The sequence below is a fragment of the Castanea sativa genome, chromosome 8, assembly GCF_040712315.1.
Source record: "Castanea sativa cultivar Marrone di Chiusa Pesio chromosome 8, ASM4071231v1".
Taxonomy (NCBI): Eukaryota; Viridiplantae; Streptophyta; class Magnoliopsida; order Fagales; family Fagaceae; genus Castanea; species Castanea sativa.
The window spans coordinates 49,010,149-49,032,981 of record NC_134020.1 but is presented as its reverse complement, the minus strand read 5'-3'; the positions used below and the strand labels follow the sequence as shown (position 1 = coordinate 49,032,981).

The 22,833-nt window shown below is 32.5% G+C and overlaps 1 protein-coding gene, 2 non-coding genes and 1 pseudogene across 3 annotated transcripts; 2 read left to right on the top strand and 2 right to left on the bottom strand.

Annotated features, from left to right (window-relative positions):
- Positions 1–3,446: 3,446 nt before the first annotated feature.
- On the bottom strand, positions 3,447–6,835 carry LOC142607934 (LEAF RUST 10 DISEASE-RESISTANCE LOCUS RECEPTOR-LIKE PROTEIN KINASE-like 2.4). The gene is made up of 4 exons (XM_075779619.1): positions 5,962–6,835; positions 5,530–5,565; positions 4,977–5,006; positions 3,447–4,707 (listed from the first exon to the last, which is right to left on the bottom strand). The coding sequence occupies exons 1-4, from the start codon at positions 6,737–6,739 to the stop codon at positions 3,575–3,577; spliced, it is 1,977 nt and encodes a 658-aa protein (XP_075635734.1). The 5' UTR covers positions 6,740–6,835; the 3' UTR covers positions 3,447–3,574.
- A 1,116-nt stretch (positions 6,836–7,951) lies between these two features.
- Positions 7,952–14,762, top strand: LOC142606476 (alkaline/neutral invertase CINV2-like; annotated as a pseudogene).
- Positions 14,763–16,498: 1,736 nt separating this feature from the next.
- TRNAG-CCC (transfer RNA glycine (anticodon CCC)) lies at positions 16,499–16,569 on the bottom strand. The gene has a single exon. It is a non-coding gene; the product is annotated as a tRNA-Gly (tRNA).
- A 6,020-nt stretch (positions 16,570–22,589) lies between these two features.
- TRNAG-UCC (transfer RNA glycine (anticodon UCC)) lies at positions 22,590–22,661 on the top strand. The gene has a single exon. It is a non-coding gene; the product is annotated as a tRNA-Gly (tRNA).
- The last annotated feature ends 172 nt before the right edge of the window (positions 22,662–22,833 follow it).

Sequence of the window (22,833 nt, the reverse complement as noted above, 5' to 3'; positions counted from 1 at the left end):
TTTCCAGAGAGGAAGCAGCAGATCTGGCAACGATGTAGCAGCTTATGTACCATTTCCTGCGAACGATGTGGCATCTTTTATTTCTTAGCACTGATTTCCCTTTTATTTTTTGTCCTCTTTTCTGTAGGATGGTGGCTTTTGGTTGGGGGCCTGTAGAGGAATAATGAGTAGACTTTTCTTATAATGGGTGCTTTTATAATTTTTTGATGTTAGTGTGAGTTAGTTTTAATTTTTATTATTATTATTTTTGTAGGCGCTTTTATTTTTAATTTTAATTTTTAATTTTTAGCACTTTCAATTGAACTTTCTAAAAATAGTTGCTTTCTGTTATTCTAGTTTTTGTCATTTTTTATTCCTATATTTACCAGATGCAATTTGTGATTTTACCTATCATGGATACCTATATAAAATGTATCCACATGCAGAAATTTAATTGCCCTAAAATCTTCTCCCATTTCTAGCTCATTAGCTGCTGGAAGCAAACAAAGCACTTTGAAAATGCCGGACTATAGATGCATAGTAAATGTTGTGAAAATTTAAGGAATCTATATAAGCAAAATTTAAGCTCATTATTCCACAGCCTTAGGGCCCGTTTGGTAATGTTATTCTACTAACGTTGTTTGTATTTTTTGGAAATACGTGTGGGTGAAAAAATGTAGAAATACGTGTAATGTTTAAAAATTGAAAACATGTATTTAAATACATGTACCAAATGGGCTCTTAATGAAACAACACCCCCGAAAGAAAATATGAAAGTACTGCAATTATGGGAAGGGATATGCATAAAAGCATATCATATTTATTATGTATCCATTCCTACCATTAAATTATATATGTACACACACATAATAATAGATCTATCATCACCAATCTACTTTTTTATTGAGTTGATGCGTTGATTCGAGTGACAATGCCTTTGTTTATTTTTATTTATTTTTCTGGTTGATAGTAGTTATAGTTAGTTAGAGCATTAGCATCTCGAAATTCCAATTCTACTCTATTTTACCATTTTAAAAAACTACGTTATCATTATATCATACCATTTTACAACACATTTAACATTCCAAAACTCTATTATTTTACCATTTTATTAAAATATTATTTTTTAAGTCCAGAAGCAAACATAAAAAATATTTTTTTGGTTTTATTGTGCTCCAATCTATGCTCACTTCCTCTCTCTCTCCTGTCTGACTTCTCTGTTACTTATTTGGGTTTGATTGTGCTCCGGTTTGTGCTTCGGTTGTGGATCATGGGTCTGTGCTTTGGTTGTGGATCGTGAGTCGTGGATCATGAATTCATGATATGGGTTTTTGTTGGTTGTGATCCGGTGGGTTTTTGTTGGTTGTTGTGCTCCGGTGGGTTTTTGTTAGTTGTGCTCCGGCGGGGGGTTTTTCCGGCGGTGGGTTTTTGTTGGTTGTGGTCCAGTGGGTTTTTGTTGGTTATAGGGGTCAGATTTGTTGGTTTGGCCGTGCTCAATGGCGTCATTGTCGGTTTGGCCATGGGTTGTGGGTGTCATTGTCGGTGTGGCCATGGGACATTGGTGGGTTGGCTGTGTTGTGTGTTGTGGTTTGGTGAAGTTTCAGCGACGGAGAGACAGAGATAAAATATTAATATTTTCTTTTGCAATTGTGCTACAGTGCAATTCTACATGTAGAATTGCACTGTAGCAATATTGAAAAAAATTTGCAATACTTGGGTTTTGCATTCCCAGATGTTGAGCACTTTGAGGCTTGAAATACCAAATTCTCCTTGCATTTGGCATATAGCAAGCCCATTGCTGATGCTCTTAGAGGGGATTTTTTTTTTTAATACAAGATAGAAATTTTACTATAGCCTAATCTAAATGTATATGTGTGTGAAGCTCTCTGCTAGAGACTCCTGGAGACTTGAACTCTGACCATTGCCCCTGCATTCCACAGTCACTTATACTTGTGGAGTTAGAGGAGATTTGAACTTTAAACATTTTCGTTGAAAACATTAGGACGTGTCAATTGAACTACTTAGTTCTTGATAGATGACAATGCTACTTGGCACATATTGGAGTGTTGTAAACAACTGACCAAAAATTCAATTAAATGGCATTCATTTTGGTGTTACCGAAACATGTCATTGGTGAAAATTTAACAGCAATTGTGAATTTTAATGCTCCTGATGGTTTTTTATGTCTAAGCTTCTTTATAAATTCAAGTCATGAAAATATAGAGCATGGAATTTAAGCACCAACTATTGAAAAGTACTTTTTTTTTTAAACTAAAATTTTGGGTAATTGATATATTCTCTCCTCTTGGTTTAGCCCATTTTTATTTACGAGAGTAATTTTTAAGACCATACCATTTTCTAAAACTTTCTTATATAACAGATTGTAATTGGTTACTTGTTACTTTCACATGAACCCATCATTTTTTCTCCACTTATCACAACCTACCACGTCAGAGTTGTGGTAAGGTTGTGACACAAAAGAGTGTGGCCTTAAGTTTTTATTTTTTATTTGGTTTATTCTCTTTATATATCCAATGCTATTTCACACATATCCATTATAATTATTCAATTAAAGGAACGAGAAATATAAAAAAAAAAAAATACAACTTTGGAGGAATATTATTATAGAATAAAAGTTGATACAAAATGTATCTTTCTCATTTTCCTTAATTCTAAAACAAAATATACATTTCAAACAACCACAGTCAATCACAACATTTACAAAATTCACGAATCCACAACGTCCGACCTTAAGATAAAAATCGTAATTTTTGTTGCCATTCAATAGAAAATGTAAGCTCCCCTTCCTTGGTTTTAGCCAACTCATACATGTTAAAATTAGATGAAACAACAATGTTAGAGCTAGGTAGGTGTCGTTGAAAGATTGAAGGTATATGACATCATTTTTGGTCTATGTGTGTTTAATATGGGATGACATAAAGGGATATATGTAGGTATATATACAAAGGGGTAGAAGTGCAAGAAGTGAAAATGGTGAATTAAAATGCAAAGAGTTTTGTGTGTATGTATGAGGGATGAAAAGTCTGAAATATTGAACCAAAAGATACAAAGAATATTTATTTTTTAGTTAGAAAAGTCTTGAAACATTGAACCAAATGAAACAAAAAATAAATATTTAATTTATTTTTATTTCTAATGTGACATTTGAGAATATTTCAATTATTTTTGCATAAAATATGCCGCTTGGCAGAATGATAATTCGATTATAGTGGCCTTGAAGGTAGGCTTGGGCCTAGTGAATAGTAATAATTATCTGTGAGTGCTGAAGATTGGTGCAATTTAATATGCCCATGGCTAGTGAAGATTGTAGTACAGCTCCATACTTTATCAAGTTGAACCTTGATTTGTTAATTTTAAGTACGAGCTGACATAATTTATAAGCTAAAAAAAAAAAAAAAAACAACAACAACAACAACAGCAGCAATGTACGTTAAGACTTAAAAGAGAGCTATAATAAATCAAGGGAACAATTATTTGTTTCACATAAATATGAAGCATCTTTGTAAATCACTAATTGCTCTCATTTAGTGGAAATGTTAGCTTTCCCATGTAAATCAACAGATTTAAATATCAACTAGTTTTGAGTTAATTGACTTGATTCACCTGATTGAATTGATGAGCTAGTTGAATTTAAGTTGTCTTCGACATCTGCTATTGGCCTCTTTGGTGATGATAATAGGAAAGGCTTGGAAGGCATTTGTAAACATTCAACTTCTCCTTCAAGCATTTCTACAACTTTGTTCATTGGGGGACGATCACTAGGCTTCATTTGTATACACCATAATGCGACTATGATCATCTTCTTAACAGTTTTCTTTTCCTCCTCTGTGGCATCTTCCATTTCTATGTCATTTCCTTCGTTAAATTGGCCATAAACCCAAGTTGGGAAGTAAATTTGGCTTGAATGTTCTACAAATGCATTCAAGTTCTTTCTTTTACTTGCCGTTTCCAACAATAACATGCCGAAACTATAAACATCAGCTTTGTAGGAGACCCCTCCAATGTTTTTATAGAACAACTCTGGAGCTATATATCCTAGTGTTCCCCTTGCAGCAGTCAAAGACACTATGCTTTCATCAATTGGATAAAGTTTTGCAAGTCCAAAATCTGACACTTTTGGGGTGAAGTTCTCATCAAGAAGAATGTTATGGGGCTTGATATCAAAATGTAAAATTTGCATGTCACATCCTCGATGCAAATATTCAATTCCACGAGCAACTCCAAGAGAAATATTGTATGTTTTCTCAATACTTAAGGGGATATTTCCTTCTTGAGAAAAAATGTATTTGTCAAGAGAACCATTAGGCATGAATTCGTATATAAGGGCACGCTTTAGTCCCTCAACACAGTAGCCAATAAGTTGTACCACATTCTCGTGGTGAATCCTTCCAATTGTGGCAACTTCATTGATAAAATCTTGACCATTTCCTTTGGACTTACCTAACATCTTTATAGCTACCAGATGGCCACTTTGAAGCTTTCCTTTATATACAGAGCCATAACCTCCTTCACCCAATTTGTCCTTGAAACATTTAGTCATCTTCTTAATTTGTGAGTAAGAGTACCTAATTGGCATGAGGTTATTATGGCTTTGCAAAAAATTTTCAACTGCGTCACACATTGATAAATGCCTTCTATGCCACTTATATATAAAAAACGCAATGACACATGGACTCCCCAACAAAATTTTTGCTGCAAAATGTAGCCCTGTGCCGGAACATCACAAAAATAATTATAAGAAAACAAATTAGTTCCCATAGTTAAATGCTCTCATCATTAACTTCTAATTTTTGGTTAAAATTATAGTTAACTAACCGCATTCATGAATCATAATAATCAAGCACAATTTGTGTTGTATATTTCATGTAAATGTCACTTTCATTTCAAACTCAAAGTCTTATGGCCTGTTTGGGCAAACTTTATTGATAAAAAGAATTAAAATAAAGTAGATCAAAGAAAGAGACACAGGTTCATACCTATGAAAACCCCTATTTGTTCCAAAGAAGCTGCAAGATATACAAGAAAGATGAATTATTCTTTTTTATTCTAACAAAAATTAAATAAATTAAACAATGAAGTAAGTGACATAAATAAGTTGAAAAGTCCAGGGCATGGTAAATCATTATTATTATTATTATTATTATTATTATTATTATTATTATTATTATTTTTGTGAAACAGTAAATCAGCATTAATTCATTAACAACTTTTCCCTTTATTCTTATTAAAAAGTATGAGATCACCACCACATTCCTTTGGTGCAATGGTCATTCCACAAGTATAAGTGCTTGTGGGATGTGGGGGGCAAAGACCAAGGTTCAAGTCTCCAAGAGGGAGTTTCATACACATATACATTTAGATTATGCTAAAAAAAAAAAAACGGTATGAGATCAACCGGTTGTCCAAGTAGGAAATTAAGTACATGGTTATTGCTCTACATACATGGTTATTGCTCTACATGCATGCCATCACTAGGCACAACAACTCATTTCTAGATTATCTGTCTGTTTAGACAAATAGAAACCTCACCTTCGAAAATCATTGGGATTGAGAGAGAGAATCTTCCTGTTTTGACAAAGAAAAGAATAACATCAACGTTTGGAACCTCAAAATTAAAAATCAAGTGATTATAATATTAAACTACAATAAATATACCTAGCATGTCGGAAAGAAAGAAACGTACAAAAGGAAATTAAAAATCAATAATGTATATACCACCGCACACCATTTGTGTAATGGTCACTCCATAAGTATAAGTACTTGTGTGGTGTGGGAGGCAATAGTCGAGTTTAAGTTTTGAGAAAGGAGTTTCACACACATATACACTTAGATTAAATTAGAGTATAATTTTTATTTAAATCAATAATACATGCAAGTAGTATTTAATTAGAAAATGGCAAGTGTACTATGACCTAAATTTCTCGCATAATTTACAAATATCTTTGTGCCATGAAAATTAACCTATGCATTGAACAAGGTTCGCGTCATCAAGGTAGCAATAATTACTAATAAGGGTGTGTACACAAAGACTTCCACAAGGAACTTGTAGCCATGAGAGCTCAAAACCATATAACAATTCATTGTGGACGTCTGTACAGGAAGTATTAATTGGGTCATCACTTGCTGGCCACGATGTCAGGAACATCTTCTCTACTTTGCACGAGTCCTCCACATCGCTTGCATTCGTTCTACCAACTTTAACGTATCTATACCTCTTCTTGAAATCCTCTCCACTGTCGGTATTACAAGTAGAAGCGTCCAAATAGAATAGAGAATTCACTGGTTTTTCACAGCTCATCAAAACCACACTCCTTGATAGTTCGGTATCCTCTGTCCTCTTCGGCAGATACGTGGTATATGCAGAGCGATATTGACTGAAATTATAGCGATTTAAAGAATAACCTGGGAAGGAGAAGTAATTATCCTTCCATATACCTGAGTCCACGACCCAGATTGTGTAGTTATTGTAATAGATTTCCTGTACATGGTATTTTCGAGCAAATAAGTGTAACACAGTAGTTCGATTGTTCTCACACGACAGTTCATACCTTGAGTCCCCGCAGATTTCTGGATCGCTCTTCAATCGAAACGGATAGCTTATGTTGTGGATATTGCCACAGGAAGAAGGGGGACAGTGATGATCATTAACCTCAGCAGTATCACTGCAAGTTTCTTGGACTAGTACAACAGCAATAAGGGCCGTGAGTACTCCTGCAGTGAACGTCAATCCTCTCGCCATTGATACTGGAAAACTTCTACAGCTGTTGATGAAGATAATACAAATTTATTTTTTGTAGTCTTGGAAAGTATCTTCAGTCTGCTACAAGAAAGTAACAAGTAGTTTCCAATGAAAAGTCAAAAAAATGAATATAAGTTGGTGGTAGTGGGATAGTTTCAACATCGATAATTTTGTTTACTTAGATTAAACCCGCACTAGCACACTTTAGAACGCACTAGCAATGGGTCAAAAAAAATATGCTACTTTAAAACGCACAAAAATTATTTTATTTATTTTTAATGTAATATTTAATAATACATGTTGCATCTTATTTTTTTATTTTATCATTATAAAATATTAAAAATAACAAAACAAATCACTCGCCACCAAGTAGAGGAAAGAGAGAATGATAGAAGTAGGGGAAAGAGAGGAAGTCTAGGGAAAAAGAACTAATGAGGAGAGAGAAAGAAAGAAAATATAATAAAAAACTAAGTGTGCGTTTGGCATGAATTATTTTTTGCCAATTTATTTTTCTATCAAGTTTATTTTTATTACTATTTATGGGTCTCACTGCATTATTTGGTACTATTTATTAGTCTCACTATACTATTTCAGCTAATTTTTACCTTTATCTACAATACTTTTAGTTAAAAGTTTAAATTTCAGTAAAATAAGCGGATCTTAGACGAACACTAAGTAAGAAAGTAGTATATGCTTAAGGACACTTCTACAGGTAGAAGGGCATGGTAGAACAATGCTATTTTTTTGGCATTTGGTACATTTAATATAGATTGTTTTTTGGTGTTTATTTAACACATCCAATACTATTGCTCTTAGCGCATAGTATCAATAACATGTTAGCACATATTGTACTGGTTTAGTGGGTTTAGTCTTTTCATGAAATGAGTTCAAGGTTAAAAGAAGTTGTATTTTAAATATTTTTGAAGGTGTTTGGTATAGAGTAACATTTTTGGATTCTTGAAAATATTGAGAGATTTTCTAATATTTTTACCTTTGATTGTAAACCACACAAGTAATAGGTACTTGTGGGTATTTAAATTCCCCAATCAATCCATCTTTTAAGAAATGTTGATTCCCTTTTTAAAAGATAAGTATCCACTGTCCACTATCCACATTCTTACTCTTGAAAAAAGTTACAATTTTTTATTTTATTTTATATGAATTGATAATTTTATCAATTCTTCCATATCCTTTATTCTTTAACCAATAAAAATGAAACAAGAAATTGTTCAGCGGGTAAACTTAAAAGACCCTATTGGAAGGTAAGTACCGACAATATGGACAAGTTTGGTATGAATGTATGCACCTTCATATCCAATAGAAGCCATGGCTCATTAGTCAACAAATAGCTTCCATGGAGCTGTGGGGTTCCCGTCCATACAAACTTGAAAATGACTTTTGCAAGTAGTGTCATCTCTATCCCCTTATCTTTATTGCTTTCTCACTGGAACATTAATGAAAACACAACTTGTCATCGCAGCATGATAAATCAAATAGCTTCTTATGGTCATACCATGCATAAGAAAAATTGATCAAATTCTTTGTTTGTCAACCATAGGAATGTCACCAAATAGTAGCTCAAATTAAATATTAACTAGTCGAGGGCCTTGTGCGATGCGGATGTTGTTGTAAGTTACCATATGAGAAGATTAAGTAGAATGTTGAACATATGTTAAAAGTAATAACATTAAGTAATACCATTTTATCAAATCATATCATTCACGAATCAATAACATGTTGCATCAATACAATTTTCCATTAACATAACATTTATCCTAGGGGCGAGCGAGAGGTTAAGTTTGACATGGGGTTGAGGAGGAAAAGGGTCCTGGTCTTTTGGGTTTTGAGTCCACGTAGGTCCTGGTGAAGAATGCAAGAAAACATGAGAAAATGAGAGAGACACAAGGATAAAGAAAAGAGAAGTTTAGTACATGTTGAACTTTTATATCACTTACCAGCATTACCATGGAGTGTTTATGAAACTATTCTGCTACAAAACTTCTATTCTTTTCCGTAGCCTTTCACATATTACTTACCACCTCCGAATTCTTTGATAGATTTCTATATAGCCCCTTCTTTTTTCTCTCTTACCAAGATTTCGATGAAGCCTTTGAAATAGAAGAAATGAGATGTATTAAAGTCCCAACTTTTCAAGAGAAAAATATATTTTAAACGCAATACAAAAAAAAAAAAAAAAAATGAAGGAAAAAAAGATTTCACTGAAATAAAAGTCAAGGGAGAAACACCCGCATCTTCGTTCTCAATCTAAAGCAACAACACATTTCTTGACATAGATTTTAGGAAAATCCGGCACATACCATATAGAGCCTCCAAATTGTTAATTTTCCTTGATTAAAATTTACAAATAAAGAAAAATCTTTAATACTTTTTAATCAAAATATTATGTATGCAAAGTGGAAGCAAATTGACATTCATAGAATAACTTGTCCACAACAAATCCCAAAGTGTGGGATGCTTGAATATATAAGAACGCCATGTATAGTTACAGACAAGATCTATGTAAAAAAAAAATGTAACCATGATATATTGTACTAATACATATAGAAAGTGTTTTCGTGTGAAACCTAAATTAAGATTACTAATAATATAATCAATACCTGACCAGAGTCTCATATGCATTCAAATCAGAGTTCTCCTGTAGAACCAAATCAAGCCTATCAATTTGCACAACAATTGGATCTACTTTTACATTATTCACCTATGGAAACTACAAAAGCACGGCAAATCTAAAAAATTTGAAGAAAATAAATCCCCTAATAAAATAAAATCCAATTTAATTACTGAATTTTAATTGAGAACATAATTATCAATAGGGGTAATTACACTTTACTCACATGTGGTTCGCCTTAAATATAACTTACTCACTTGTGGTTTCATTTTTTACACTTAACCCACTTGCGCTTTACTCCGTTACTATTCCGTTACTCACCTCTTTATCAGACGTTACTAGCTCTTAACACATTTTTTTTTTTATCAAAAACAAAACCTAAATCAGATCAAACACTCCTCTCTCCCAAAACACATTCCCATTCACGTGTGCTCACCAAACTAAGATCCAAGATGCTACAAGGCAGAGAGCTTGAGATAATAGACCGAGAACCATCTGGGTTTTGATCGTGCAAGTAAATCGAGAAAGAACGAGACACCGATTTTTGGGTTTATCTTAGGCAAACTTGTATTTTTGATTATTGGGTCTTGATCAGTTCGTTTTCTCTTTATTGGGTTGGAGTGTCCTATCAATTTTTTTGGGCAATGGATATGGAAACTTGATACAGTTCCAAAAATTCAAATCTTTGTGTGGAAATGCTATTTACATAGTCTCCCTATCAAAGATATGATTTGGAGTAGAGGTATTTCTGAAGATTGCATCTGTGAAACTTGTGGTAGAGAGAGTGAGATCACAATTCATGTTTTGCGTAATTGTAGTTTTGCCAAAGATTTTTTGTTACACTTGGGTTACACTAGTTGTGATATTGTGTTTTTTAATTATGATATTTGTTGCTGGTTGAAGAGAAACCTGTGTTCAGAACAGAGTACTAGTGAAGTGTGTCTACGATGGAACCAGTTCTTTGCATTTAGAATTTGGAGTTTATGGACTCACTGCAATAAGAGAATTTTCAAACAGGTGGAACCAAATCAGTACCTTAGCAAAGACTCCCCATTGGAAGTTATCTGCAGAACCAACACAATATCAAAATCTCTCACTTCATAGAAAATTCTAGTTAGAGTAAGAGCAAAATGTAAACTTATTCTATTGAGTCAAATCTTATATTAGATAAGTCACACTAATCTTGCATTGGAATGGAAATAATTTTTTTGAAGCCAATGAAATCACGGGCACAGGCCACACCATCCAAAATATTGGCTTAATGGAAAAAGCTCAGCAACATCATGGTCTTTGCCTAGAATCAGATGAACAGAGCATATGAAAGTAAAAGAAAAACAAAACTTGAAGCTCAAAAAGTTAGGAACTCACCCAATAAAGAGAAAGCGAATGGATCAAGACCCAATAATCAAAAATACAAGTTTGCCTCAGATAAACCCAGAATTGGTGTCTCATTCTTCCTCGGTTTACTTGCACGATCAAAACCTAGATGGTTCTCGGTCTATTATCTCAAACTCTCTACCTTGTAGCATGTAGGACCTTAATTTGGTGAGTACGCGTGGATGGGAGTGTATAGGGAGAGAGAAGTGTTTGATTTGACTTGGTTTTGTTTTTGATAAAAAAATATGTTAGAGTAACGTCTGACAGGGAGGTGGGTAATGGAATAGTAACGGAGTAAAGCATAAGTGGGTAAGTTAAATTTGAGGCAAATCATAGGTGGGTAAAGTGTAATTCCTCCTTATCAATATAATCACCACGGATTTGATTTCAAAAATTTTGGTGTTTTTATTTTTATTTTTATTCAAGAGTGAAACTTCTACTGGATCAAACCTTATACACTAAGTTAGCTAACTCAATTTGATATTCAAATACTATCAATATTCATGTAAAGGAATATTATTAACAGGAAGAAGGTTTTCATTAATTATTTACCAACTTCAAGTTTATAGTTATTAAAAAAAATAAAAAATAAAAAAAAAACTTGAAGTTTATTAATCGAAGACCAACAAAAGCATTGTACTCCCACAATTAAATTAACAAAAACAAAAATTAAAAAAGCAATATCTGTAATCAGTCTTCATAACCGATTGCTACCTATACAATGGATTAAATAAAAAGATGAATCTCACCAAATCATTGGCTAAATTAAGAAAAAAAATAAAAATTCACTGCTTTCCTAATCACTCCTGAGTCGATTCTTAAATATGACATATGAGATGGACTACACAAAGAGGAATTGTTCCAATAGACAAAAGTTGATGGTGATGTGTAGACCATTTCGTTCATGTGTCTTTCAGGACTGTCTCAAACTTAGTTCAGAAAATTCCAAGGCAGCAGCAACTGAAGGTTAAGATGAGAGTAAAGTGGAGAAGATAGTAGCAATAGTGAACTAAATTAACTTGAGAAGTCAAAAACATTGAGAATCATTGAATGTGAGCAATTGGGTTTTAATTCCAATATGGTGGCAATAGAATGTTAGCCAATTGGGTTTGATGGTGGGGGGAGATGAAGAGTTGAGAGAAGGTGGAAAGACAATGGATGAGAAAACCCTTCACAAATAGGTATGAAAAAAAAAGAAAAGAAAAAAAGGATAACAATGAAGAAAACTAACATGCTAAATTAATGATCAATGTCTTGGAGAGAATCTCTTTTGACAACTATGTGTGGAAATTGTAGAAAGACTATTGCAAAGGATGTGCCACTTGACAAAACCTCATGCTCTGCCACATAAGATCTCTGCTTATATATATATATATATATATATATATATATATATATTTGATATTGATGCTGCTACTGAGTGATTGCCATTTTTATTTTTATTATTAAATAAATCAAGAAGAAAGGGAGCTTGATGGCTCAATCACTATTCTTTTTCTGTGCTAAAAGCCATATACTTACAAAATCGGTCCATCTGACTTATAAAAAGTAGCCCATGACAAGATTGTGAGCAAAGAAAGTTTACATTCCGAGTATAAAATAAAATGCTAAAATCCATAATTTATTTAAGTCTTTTAACTTTTCTTTTGTTAATTTAAGTTTTTTAAATTTCAAGTTTATTCAATTAACGTATTTCCTTTGTTAAATGTTGTGGTAATTGTCCAAATTATTTTTTTTTTCAAAATTTTAAATTAAAAAAATACAATTTAGGGTTGAAAAATATTTATAGAATTAAAAAAAAAAAGTTAATGAAAGTTCACAGAAATGTCTTAATTGAATAAACTTGAAACTTAGAAGACTTAAGTAAACGAACACAAAATTAGAAGATTGAAAAATTTTTTGGTGAAACTTAGATGGTAGGTTTTACATATATTTTAGCCAAAAGAAAGTCACAAACCAGAAAAATTTTCTGCTTGGGCTGAATGGTCCAATTGATATCTGAGGAGTTCTCATGAGTAGATTGACCTGCATGAAAAAAGTTATACATGTGAGAAATTTGAGGTCAATATTGTGATTGCAGAGCCAAAAAAAGCATAACTGTCGGCACTATTAAGGGGAATTCATAACTACAATATTTTCTTGAGTCTTTTTTTCAATAAAAAATGAAATTATGGATTGTTTTTAAATAATTATTGAAAGAGTTACAAATTTGAATGATTATTATTATTATTTTTTTTTTTGAATAGGCTTTCTGTTGAATAATTTATTCAATTACTGTTGTTTGGTCTAGTCTGATTTCTGTTTGGGTTATTTTTGTTGTTATTTGGGTTATTTTTGTTGTTTTCATTTAAGGGTTTTTTTTTTTTGTTTTTTTTTTAATTTTTGTTTTTGTTTAAGGGGTTAAAAATTATGTTTGAGGGGACATAATTATTTTTGGAGTCCTGCTACATCTACAACATTTGTAAGAAGAGAGCTTAGAAGAGAATTTTGAGAAAAATGCATCAAAATTCAATAAAAGTTTAAAGATTGGTTCTTTTAATTATGTTGAATTCACTGTGAATTAGAATAATGTATTAAACGTAGGAAGGAGGCTAATTTATCACTTTGTTTGCCATTCTCACAGTTCTAATGTTTCATGAAGTAGAGCAGGTCTGACATAACTGAGAGAGTATTTATGGTTCATTCATTTCTAAGGGATCAAATATGTTAATTTGCAGCTTGATTTGTTTCCTAATAAAATTTTCTTTGGAAATGTGGACTGCTGAATGAACTAAGGAAACCTTTTTGGAGAACTATAAATCTGACTTTCAAGTACTTGATTATCTAGAGGGACCTACCTTCTGAAGCTTTTTTAAATGTTGGTGTGAGTAGAGAACTAGTCTGTGATGGAGTGGGATTGACTTTCAAGACCCTTTTTGGATGATTGAAATATATCTGGACTTCTTGTCCCATGACACTTTGCACCTACTGCATTCTAATATCCTAATGGCCCTTATTAGATCATGTGTAAAATGCAGATATTCTTATACACACAAAGTGTTGCAGAGAAGATCCCCAATTTGTCTACCTGCATTTGTTCCATAATATTATTTATTATCTAAACTTGCAGGTTTTTGTGAGAGATTTTGTTCCTACCAGCATAGCTTGCTTGATGAAAGAAACTGCAGAACCTGAGATAGTAAAAAACTTCCAATTAAAGACCCTCCAATTCCAAGGTTGGGAGAAAAAGATTGGCAACTATACTCTTGGAGAAGGTGCAATGCCTGCAAGTTTCAAAGTTCAGTTTGACGCAACTTCAGAAGGACATTTGTGTTGCAGATTTTGGAGGCAGAGCAATTGGAAGAGTTGGACCAATTGATTCTGGGTTCTGGTGGATTATACTTCTAAGGGCATATAGCAAGCATACACGTGATTATGCGCTGGCAGAGCGACCTGAAGTGCAGAGGAGAATGAAATTAATACTCAATCTTCACCTCTCGGATGGCTTTGAAACTTTCCCAACACTTCTATGTGCAGATGGGTGTAGCATGATTGACAGGAGTATGGCAAGTCTCTTGTTTTCAATAATGGTAGTATCTGTATAATATATTTTTAAGTATGAATTTTCAAACAATATGGAAACTTTCCTGCCATTCAATCCAAGGATGTTAACTTTTCAGTCCCATTGAATGATAACAATTTGGCATACTTTTGAAACAGGAAATATATGGATATCCAATTGAGATCCGAGCCCTCTTTTATTTTGCAATAAGATGTGCAGGGCAGATGCTGAAACCAGAGCATGATGATAAGAAATTAATGGAGCGAATTGATAAGCTGATCACAGCTCTCAGCTTTCACATACAGCAGTACTACTGGCTCGACTTTACACAGTTAAATATAATATACCGGTACAAAATGGAGGAGTACTCCCACACTGCTGTCAATAAATTTAATGTCATCCCAAAGTTTATCCCTGATTGGGTGTTTGATTTCTTGCCCTTGAGAGGAGGGTATTTAATATGTGAATATCCATGATTATGACATTGGATGTGAATTGATACCATAATTTAAATTAATACTTCAAATTAATATGGCCTTTATTTTCCTTAGATAAATTCCATTCTCTATTTCTTTGGACAAATATATCTAAAATATGACTCAGTTTTGGGCCCTAAAATCAGGCATCTTGTAGGTTGTAGACCATTAAACTGGATTCTGCAATCAGAACTTTTATCTCACTATTTAGAATTGACAATATCTAACATATCTGTTTATAATATTCCAACTGATATAGAAAAATTCATGATCATCCAATGCACATGTAGTGTGTAATTAGAAGATCTACCTATTTTTTAAGGAAAGTTAATCTCCAAACTGGTTTTGAGAAAAATTCCTTCAACACACTACATGGTCTATTTAATGAGTTATGTGACTTGTTTAAATAATACATATGAATGGTTTATAGATTGGCATGTAATTGGTTTGAGGCTAGGAGCAAAACTTTATCCTTTTTTATGCCTCATATTTGTGAGGTATGACTCAAAGTTGAGTACCAGTGGATAATTCTTGGATTTGTTTTGGAATCATTTATGTTTCAGATGGCCATAGATTTTGCATGTGAAGAAGGAATGACCAGATTAGTTTTCTTCTTTCTTTCTTTTTTGGTTTTCTGCTTTGGATTGGGGAATGTCTGCAATGGATTTTCAGGATAAAATTAGTTAGTTTCCTTAGCTCTGTACAGCTTAACTTCTTGCCTATTAAGTGCACAACAACGTTTTATGCTCTATTAATCCTATTAGGCCATTTCTTATGCCTCCTGAATCCAAACGAATCGCTTTGAATATAAAAGCATAATTTAAGATCATTTTGAACTAACAGAGTTGTAGGAGATCTATGGCATAATTGCTAGTACTTTATGATTTTTGTGGCTAACAGGAGGCTCTTTGTTGTCAACAATTGACATTAACTTGGTGTCACTTGCTGGCCGATATTAATTAGTCTGCAGATTTTCTAAATCAAACTCAAGAAGTTTTAAGGAGTTGGTTAGTTAGTTAATCAAACAATAAATAGATGGTAGAATAACTCATTAATGTTCATGTTTGACTAGGTTTCATTTAGACATTTTCTAGATTCAGTTAGTGTTAGTATCAGGCCTAGAACCGAATATGTTTTCCCCAAGTTTTTGGATGAGATATATTATTTTCTACAAGTGACAAGTACTTTTAAAACAAACCGTTAAAAGTGTATATCATTGCTTGATGCATTGCAAATACAAACTGTTACAACTCGACATTCCTGTGACTAAATACTTTTAGCCGGTTAGCTAGCCCTGATCTCATAACACCATTGATGAGCATTAAGTTGTGCTTTGAATTAGGCTCAAGTCCTTCTTTCCTAACCAAAAATTCGTTAGTAGTAATTTTCATCATGGCGTTTTTTGTTGTTGGTTAGGACTTTAGGAAGTTAAAGACTCCAGTGCTTAAACATCTCACACCCCCCACATGTGAAATGTCAAATGTCATAGTCACTTGCACAATGGCCGATATTTAGTTAGATGTTCATCATATTATTAAGAAAAGATAGATCATGATTTTTATTATGTCATTTATTCTACTTTCATTTCATGCAAATTCGCCATATGAATGATTGTTGGGATTGGGAATATAAATTTTTTTTTTTAAAAAAAAAAAGGTAATACCACAGTGTATGCGAGATTGCTAGGTTTGGAGATATTAAAAAAAAATTATAAAAAAAAGTAATAACAAAGTGTATGCGCATCCAGGGAATCGAACCCTGGTCAGTACCGTGGGAGGGTACTATGATACCACTACACCAGATGCGCTTCTTACTTGCACATTTGGATTTTCATTAACTAATTAATAGTAAAGTATACCATACTTTTAAGAGTCTAAAAGAACATTATTGTCTGGAATCTTGAAAAGCAAGAGAACAAGTTATTGCAATAAATGATTCCTATTGGGGTGAATTTTTCATGACACTTCTCAGATTGGAGGAGGGAGGATTTGAACCCTTGAGTCTTGACATCTTCAAAAACATTAAAAGATGATGGTTGAGTTACTAAACTCTTAGCACATGTGAGTAAAATTAGTATTTGATACAAGTAAAATCAGTAGTATAAAAAGTAAAGAGATTGTGTGTATAAAACTAGTAACATAATCATTTGGATTGGAGCTGATAATGTCAATTTCTTAGTCAATATAATTAGGGAAGGATTATGTTTTATACACTTTTAAGTAGGGAGGGAGATTTGAATCCGAATATTTCCATTGAAATACCAAAAAATGTTATTTGACATGAAGAAAATAATTTCACAGCACCTATCCTATATCGTTCTCTAAGAATATTTCTCGGTGTCTTATTTTAAGTAGATAGTGTTGCTCCAATATATCATAATCTCTAAGAACTTTGTGGCTTAGTTGATGAGGATACAAATCACCTACTGTGAACATCAATCAACAATATTACTTTCCATTTTTAGGGGGTGTCTAGGTCAAGTCAAGTTGATTTGAGGCTTAGTCTATCATTCAACATGACCATGTTGGCTAGGGGAGGACGGAAACCATTATTGATCAAGTAGAAACGTTATCTTGACCATTTGGAAGTCCACGGAAGCAGGTCAAATGAAATTCATGAAACCAGTTAGGGGTGAATGATGGTTGCAGATTTGGCAATAATAGCACGAATCTGAGCCATTAAGTGTCAAGAGAGGTGAAGAGATCTTTGCCAAGTTTTGGCAGAGATGTCACTAGGAATGGGGTTATAGAGCACTTGCAGCAGTGGAGCTAAATAGCTATATAGCTATTTTAGCTCCACCAAAACACCAAAAAGAAGCATGCAACAGTGGAGCTAAATCTATATTTTTTTAGCTCATTGCTACAGTGCACATCTATAGATAGATGTGCACTATTCATGAGAGCTAAAAAAAAAATTAATTTTTTATTTTGTGTTCACATTACCTTTTTTATTGTGGTGTTTTTATTGTAGTGAGATGTATTATTTTATTGTGGTAGATATATTATTTTATTGTGATGTTTATATTATTTTATTGTGTTGAAAGCTAAAATAGATCCACTGCTGCAGCATGTGTGTAGGTAAAATAGATAAAGTAACTTTTAGTGGAGCTAAATTGCTAAATTTTTAGCTCCACTGCTGTGGATGCTCTGAGAATGTTAAATGGGAGAGAAAGCAAGTTTTGGAGTATGGTAATAAAATATGTACAACAAAAACATATTATAAATTAGATTTGTGTAATAACGATTAAATTCTATATAAAAATAATTTATACACACACACAGAGGTGAGATAAGGTTGGGCAAGCAAAACCCGTCTCCATTTTGTCATCTCTTTGGAACAAGAAAAACTCGCACAAAGCAAGATGGGTCAAGCGGTGTTGAGATTTTTTGATATCCCTAGGGTTAGGGCTATCCAAAGACCTATTAAACTCAACTCGCCCATCTGATCCAATCTGACCCAAAGACTCATGGATGGTTTTGAATGGCGGGATAGTTGATCACGGTCTTTGACACTTAAAACCAATGATTCTCGATTCAGGTATCAATTTGGGTGATTTCTCACTCGCCCAAACCGACTTGATTGAAAATAACATAACAATTCGGCCATATTTAGAGATTGGGTGCCATTCACTCATTGATTGGATCAAAACTCAATCACTTCCCATCTTTTTTTTTTCCTTTTCATTTTCAAATTCAATATTTAGTCCTCTCTCTCTCTAAAAAAAAAAGCTATCATTCACTTGAGTAACTTGGTTATAAATTCAATTGCCGGGTTAATCTCAAACTTGAGCCGACTTTAACCCATGTTTGTGTAGATGTATGATTTACCCCCATATGAGAGGGTGAATACATGATAGATTTTCTCAGAGTGTTTAGAGTCTAGACAGTCCCAGTCAAATTTATTGACAGCAACATACACCTATTTGGATGGCCTAGCCTTCGTTAAAGGTTTGCAGTCCTCGTATTGTAAGCTTTGTTACCTTTCCATTTTGCCTTTAAAAAAAATAAGAAAAACAAATTTAACCCAAAATATAAAATAGAAAATGAGAAAGAAGAAACTATTTTTGTTATATCCAATGCTTTTAGAAAGAAAACAAAAAAAAAAAAAAAGAAGAAAAAAGTCAAGAGGGTGTTTGGTACTACTACTTAAACAACAGTTTTCAGTATTTATACAGTAAAAATTGTTGTTCCATAATTGTCCTAAAATCTTGAGATCTCCCATTTCTAGCTCATTAGCTGCAGGATGCAAACAAACCACTTTGAAAAGAACAAAGTTTCTCTCCAAACTAGTTTGGAGAGAAATCCTACAAACTCATCATATATATTTATATTGAATATGAATTTTGAAAATCTAACCGTTAGATTACATGTTCTTATTACATTCTTAATGCTTACAAAATTTCAAGAAGATCAAAGATCAATTGCTATGTCATCAAATAAATGTTACAATTTCAAGTTTTTGTGATTTAAAGTTGTATGTAAAAAATAAGTTAATTGATCAAATAGTAAATAATATCCAATTTGAACGAAATTTGATACGTATGTTAAGAACATAAGGATCATGAAATTCAACGGTTAGATTCTCAAAATTCACACCAAAAAATGAAATATATAAGAAGTTTGAAGAGTTTCTCTCCAAACTAGTTTGGAGAGAAACTTTGTTCCTTTGAAAATGCTAGACTACAGACGCATAGTAAATGTTGTAAAATTTAAGGGATCTATATAAACAAAATTTAAGCTCATTATTCCACAGACCTAATATAACAACTCTCCCAAAGAAAATATAAAAGTATATATGGTGATTTTTAATAAATTAAGACATCTCAAAGGGTTTGAATGCCATACTGAAATTCTGCGAAGGGATATGCATATCATAATTATGATGCATCCATTTCTACCATTAAATTATATAAATATATACACAACACAAACACATGATAATAGATCTATCATCACCTATCTACTTTTTATTTATTTATTGAGTTGTCTTGATGTTTTGATGCTAGTGACAATGCCTTTATCTATGTTTCTGATTGATAATTTGATAGTTACATGGAGCGAGGGGAAATTTGAACTTTGAATACCTTTGTTAAAAACACTAGGTGTCAATCGAACTACAAAGCTCTTGACAAGTGACAATGCTACTAGGCACAAATTAGAGCATTATAAACAACTGACCAAAAATTTAATTCAATGGCATTCATTTTGGTGTTATTGATAAATGTCATTGGGAAAAATCTGACAGTAATTGTGAATTGTAATGCACCTAATGGTTTTGAATGTCTTCTTTATAAATTTCAGTCATTCAAGTCAAGAAAATATAGAGCATGGAATTTAAGCACCAACTATTGAAAAATACTTCTTTTTAACTAAAATGATGAGTAAATGATATATTATCTCTACAAGTTTAGTCCATTTTATTTATGAGAGTAAATCTAAGATCACACTATTTTCCACAATTATCTTATATAACACATTGCAACTAGCTATTTGTCACTTTTATATTGATCCATCATTTTTTCTCCACTTATCACAACTTGCTACATCAGAGTTGTGGTAAAATTGTGGCACAAAAGAGTGTGGTCTTAAGGTTTTTTTTTTTTCTTTATTCTCTTTATATATCCAATTCTGTTTCATTTATTCAACCTTAGTACCACTCAGTAATTATTTCTAATGCATTTACCCACATTCCAGTGTTTATGGATACCAAAATACATGCCTAGGACGTGACTTAACATGAAATGAGGCCCTAGTGCAAAGCAAGAGTACCTCTGTTGTACGATTTTATTCTAATTCACTATTGGAATGTTCATCTTTAACTAATGCTTGGAGTTCATGTGAAAGATTTTGAAATTTCCTTTTCTTCATTGATAATTGTTTCAAAGTCAATATTAAGGATGAGTGCTTGCTTTGCTTGGTGCATCGTCTATATATTTTAAGAACTTATTAATATATATTTTTTGATTTTTTGTTATTGGATGATGCAAGATTTGCATTTGATCCAGAGAAGAAAAAGCTCCATTTTGAACTATGTAGCATTGATTTCCTTTTCTATCTTTCTGTTGGATCATTTTATGGAAGTCCATGTAACTCAATATGGAGTAAGCAGTGAACAAGCTCCATATACATGATTAAATTTTGGCTGCTATATTCTGTATCTTTTAAGATATAAATTTTTAAAATAAGAAAGAATAAAGTAAATATGCATAAGTTTAAATTATTTATATATATATATATATATATATATATATATATATATATATATATATATATATATATATTGATGGCAGGGGTATGTTTCTTAAGATATTTTCAATAAAGCAGTCGTCAAGCTTTTTGGACAAAAATGCAAATCACATATGCATTGCATCAATTTATACAAAAATTATTGTTTATTTTAGAGTAAAATCTACTCTTTCTATTTTAGCTAACATTTTTTCAAAACACTCGCATATGATTATCTATTTAATTAAAATATATATTTTTTATTTTATTTTTAATCATATTTCTCTCTTCAGTCTTCACACATAACAATTACTATCCACTCTTTTTTTTCACTCTCAGAAAACGAAAAGAAATAATAAAAAATCATTTTGCATAAGCTCCAGTAAATTGTATATTTGTCAAATTAGGAAGTTCATCTAGAAAATGAATGGTTGAGAATATTTAATGTATTTGCCTCATGATCGTTGATATGTTCATATGGCAGTTTGTGCAATGTGCTGTCATTTTTGTACTTTGTATCCTAAGACCATATTATATACACCTTTGGCGTGCTAAGGGAAAGATGTGTTTTACAATGACACCGGATTTGTCTGATACGAAAAAACTATCATAGTACTAAAAAAGTAACTCCACTACAAAGTACTATCAAGGATATAATGATTCAAATCTTGGCATTTTCTTGGGTGCAAAGTCTCTCTGACCTTATAGGCAGCCGAATAGAAAGAAGTATATTTTAGCTTATCATATGGCTATTAAATGTTACTTCCATTTTCTTACGAATGAGTTTGAAACATTGCGAATTCAGAAGCAATAATATATTTGACAATATGTCACAACAAATAAAGACACTAGGAAGTATGATAATTTAATGTAATCAGACAAAATTAGAGGATTGTAGAATTAATTAAAATGGATGGCTACAATTTTTCTATATATTATTGTCCAACATGTACATACGGTGGATACTGCAAGTCTGCAATGTAAGTTATATACCAATAAAGACATATATTGATGCAAGGGAATCATGTGTTTTACAAAGATGCTGTGTAATTGTCTTGTACTCAACGAACCAAGCTTTGTTGGAACATCTATCTCCTTGTGCAACCTTGCTTTAGAATCTTTTATTACCCAATGATACCCCCTTCAAACCCTAAAGTTCATTTCCCATGTCTTTGTCTTTGAGTCATGATTAGATTCTTAAGTCCTGAAGTTTCTGTCCAATTGGCAATTAACTATATATGTGAGATTGTAGATAAGAATGCAAAGTTCTAGCTAAATACAAAAGGGAAAAGAAAAAAAAGAAAAAAGACAATGGTACATGAATTGCTATGTCATTTTCCACGAATCACCTTTGAAGTTTGAACACCTCAAGCTAGCTTCTTAATGGACTTAATCTCTCCCTATTATAATTATTAATACTTTTTAGTTTGTTTTGCTTAAGATTTAAGTGGGTTTAATTTTGAAATAGTAAAAACTATAAAGTGACAACTATCATATAATTTGCATGTAAACTACAAATTGTATGTATTTCTCTTCCATCCTCCAAATTTGGAAATGAGATACTAGCGAACAAAATCTTTTATTGGTGCACACAGCCACATGGGCGTTTGTAGTCCAACGGTTAGGATAATTGCCTTCCAAGCAATAGACCCGGGTTCGACTCCCGGCAAACGCAGACATAGATTTGTTTTTTTGTTTATTGTTTTGCAGTAATGTCCTCTCGATTGTAACTAGGACAATTGACATCCAATGGAAAAGGACATTCCTAGTTGCAACAAAAGAAATAGAAAATAAGTACACATTATATATATTTTTTGAGAACTATTGAAGACCTCACTTTTGGAAGA

Bases quoted from the DNA above. Each gene is read 5' to 3' on its own strand.
- LOC142607934 (XM_075779619.1), bottom strand. From the start codon at position 6,739: ATGGCGAGAGGATTGACGTTCACTGCAGGAGTACTCACGGCCCTTATT. The intron at 5,566-5,961 runs GTTAATTTTCAT...TTGTCAAAACAG, and splicing joins GAACCTTGTTCAATGCATAG to GAAGATTCTCTCTCTCAATC. The intron at 5,007-5,529 runs GTGAGGTTTCTA...TATATCTTGCAG, and splicing joins AATCCCAATGATTTTCGAAG to CTTCTTTGGAACAAATAGGG.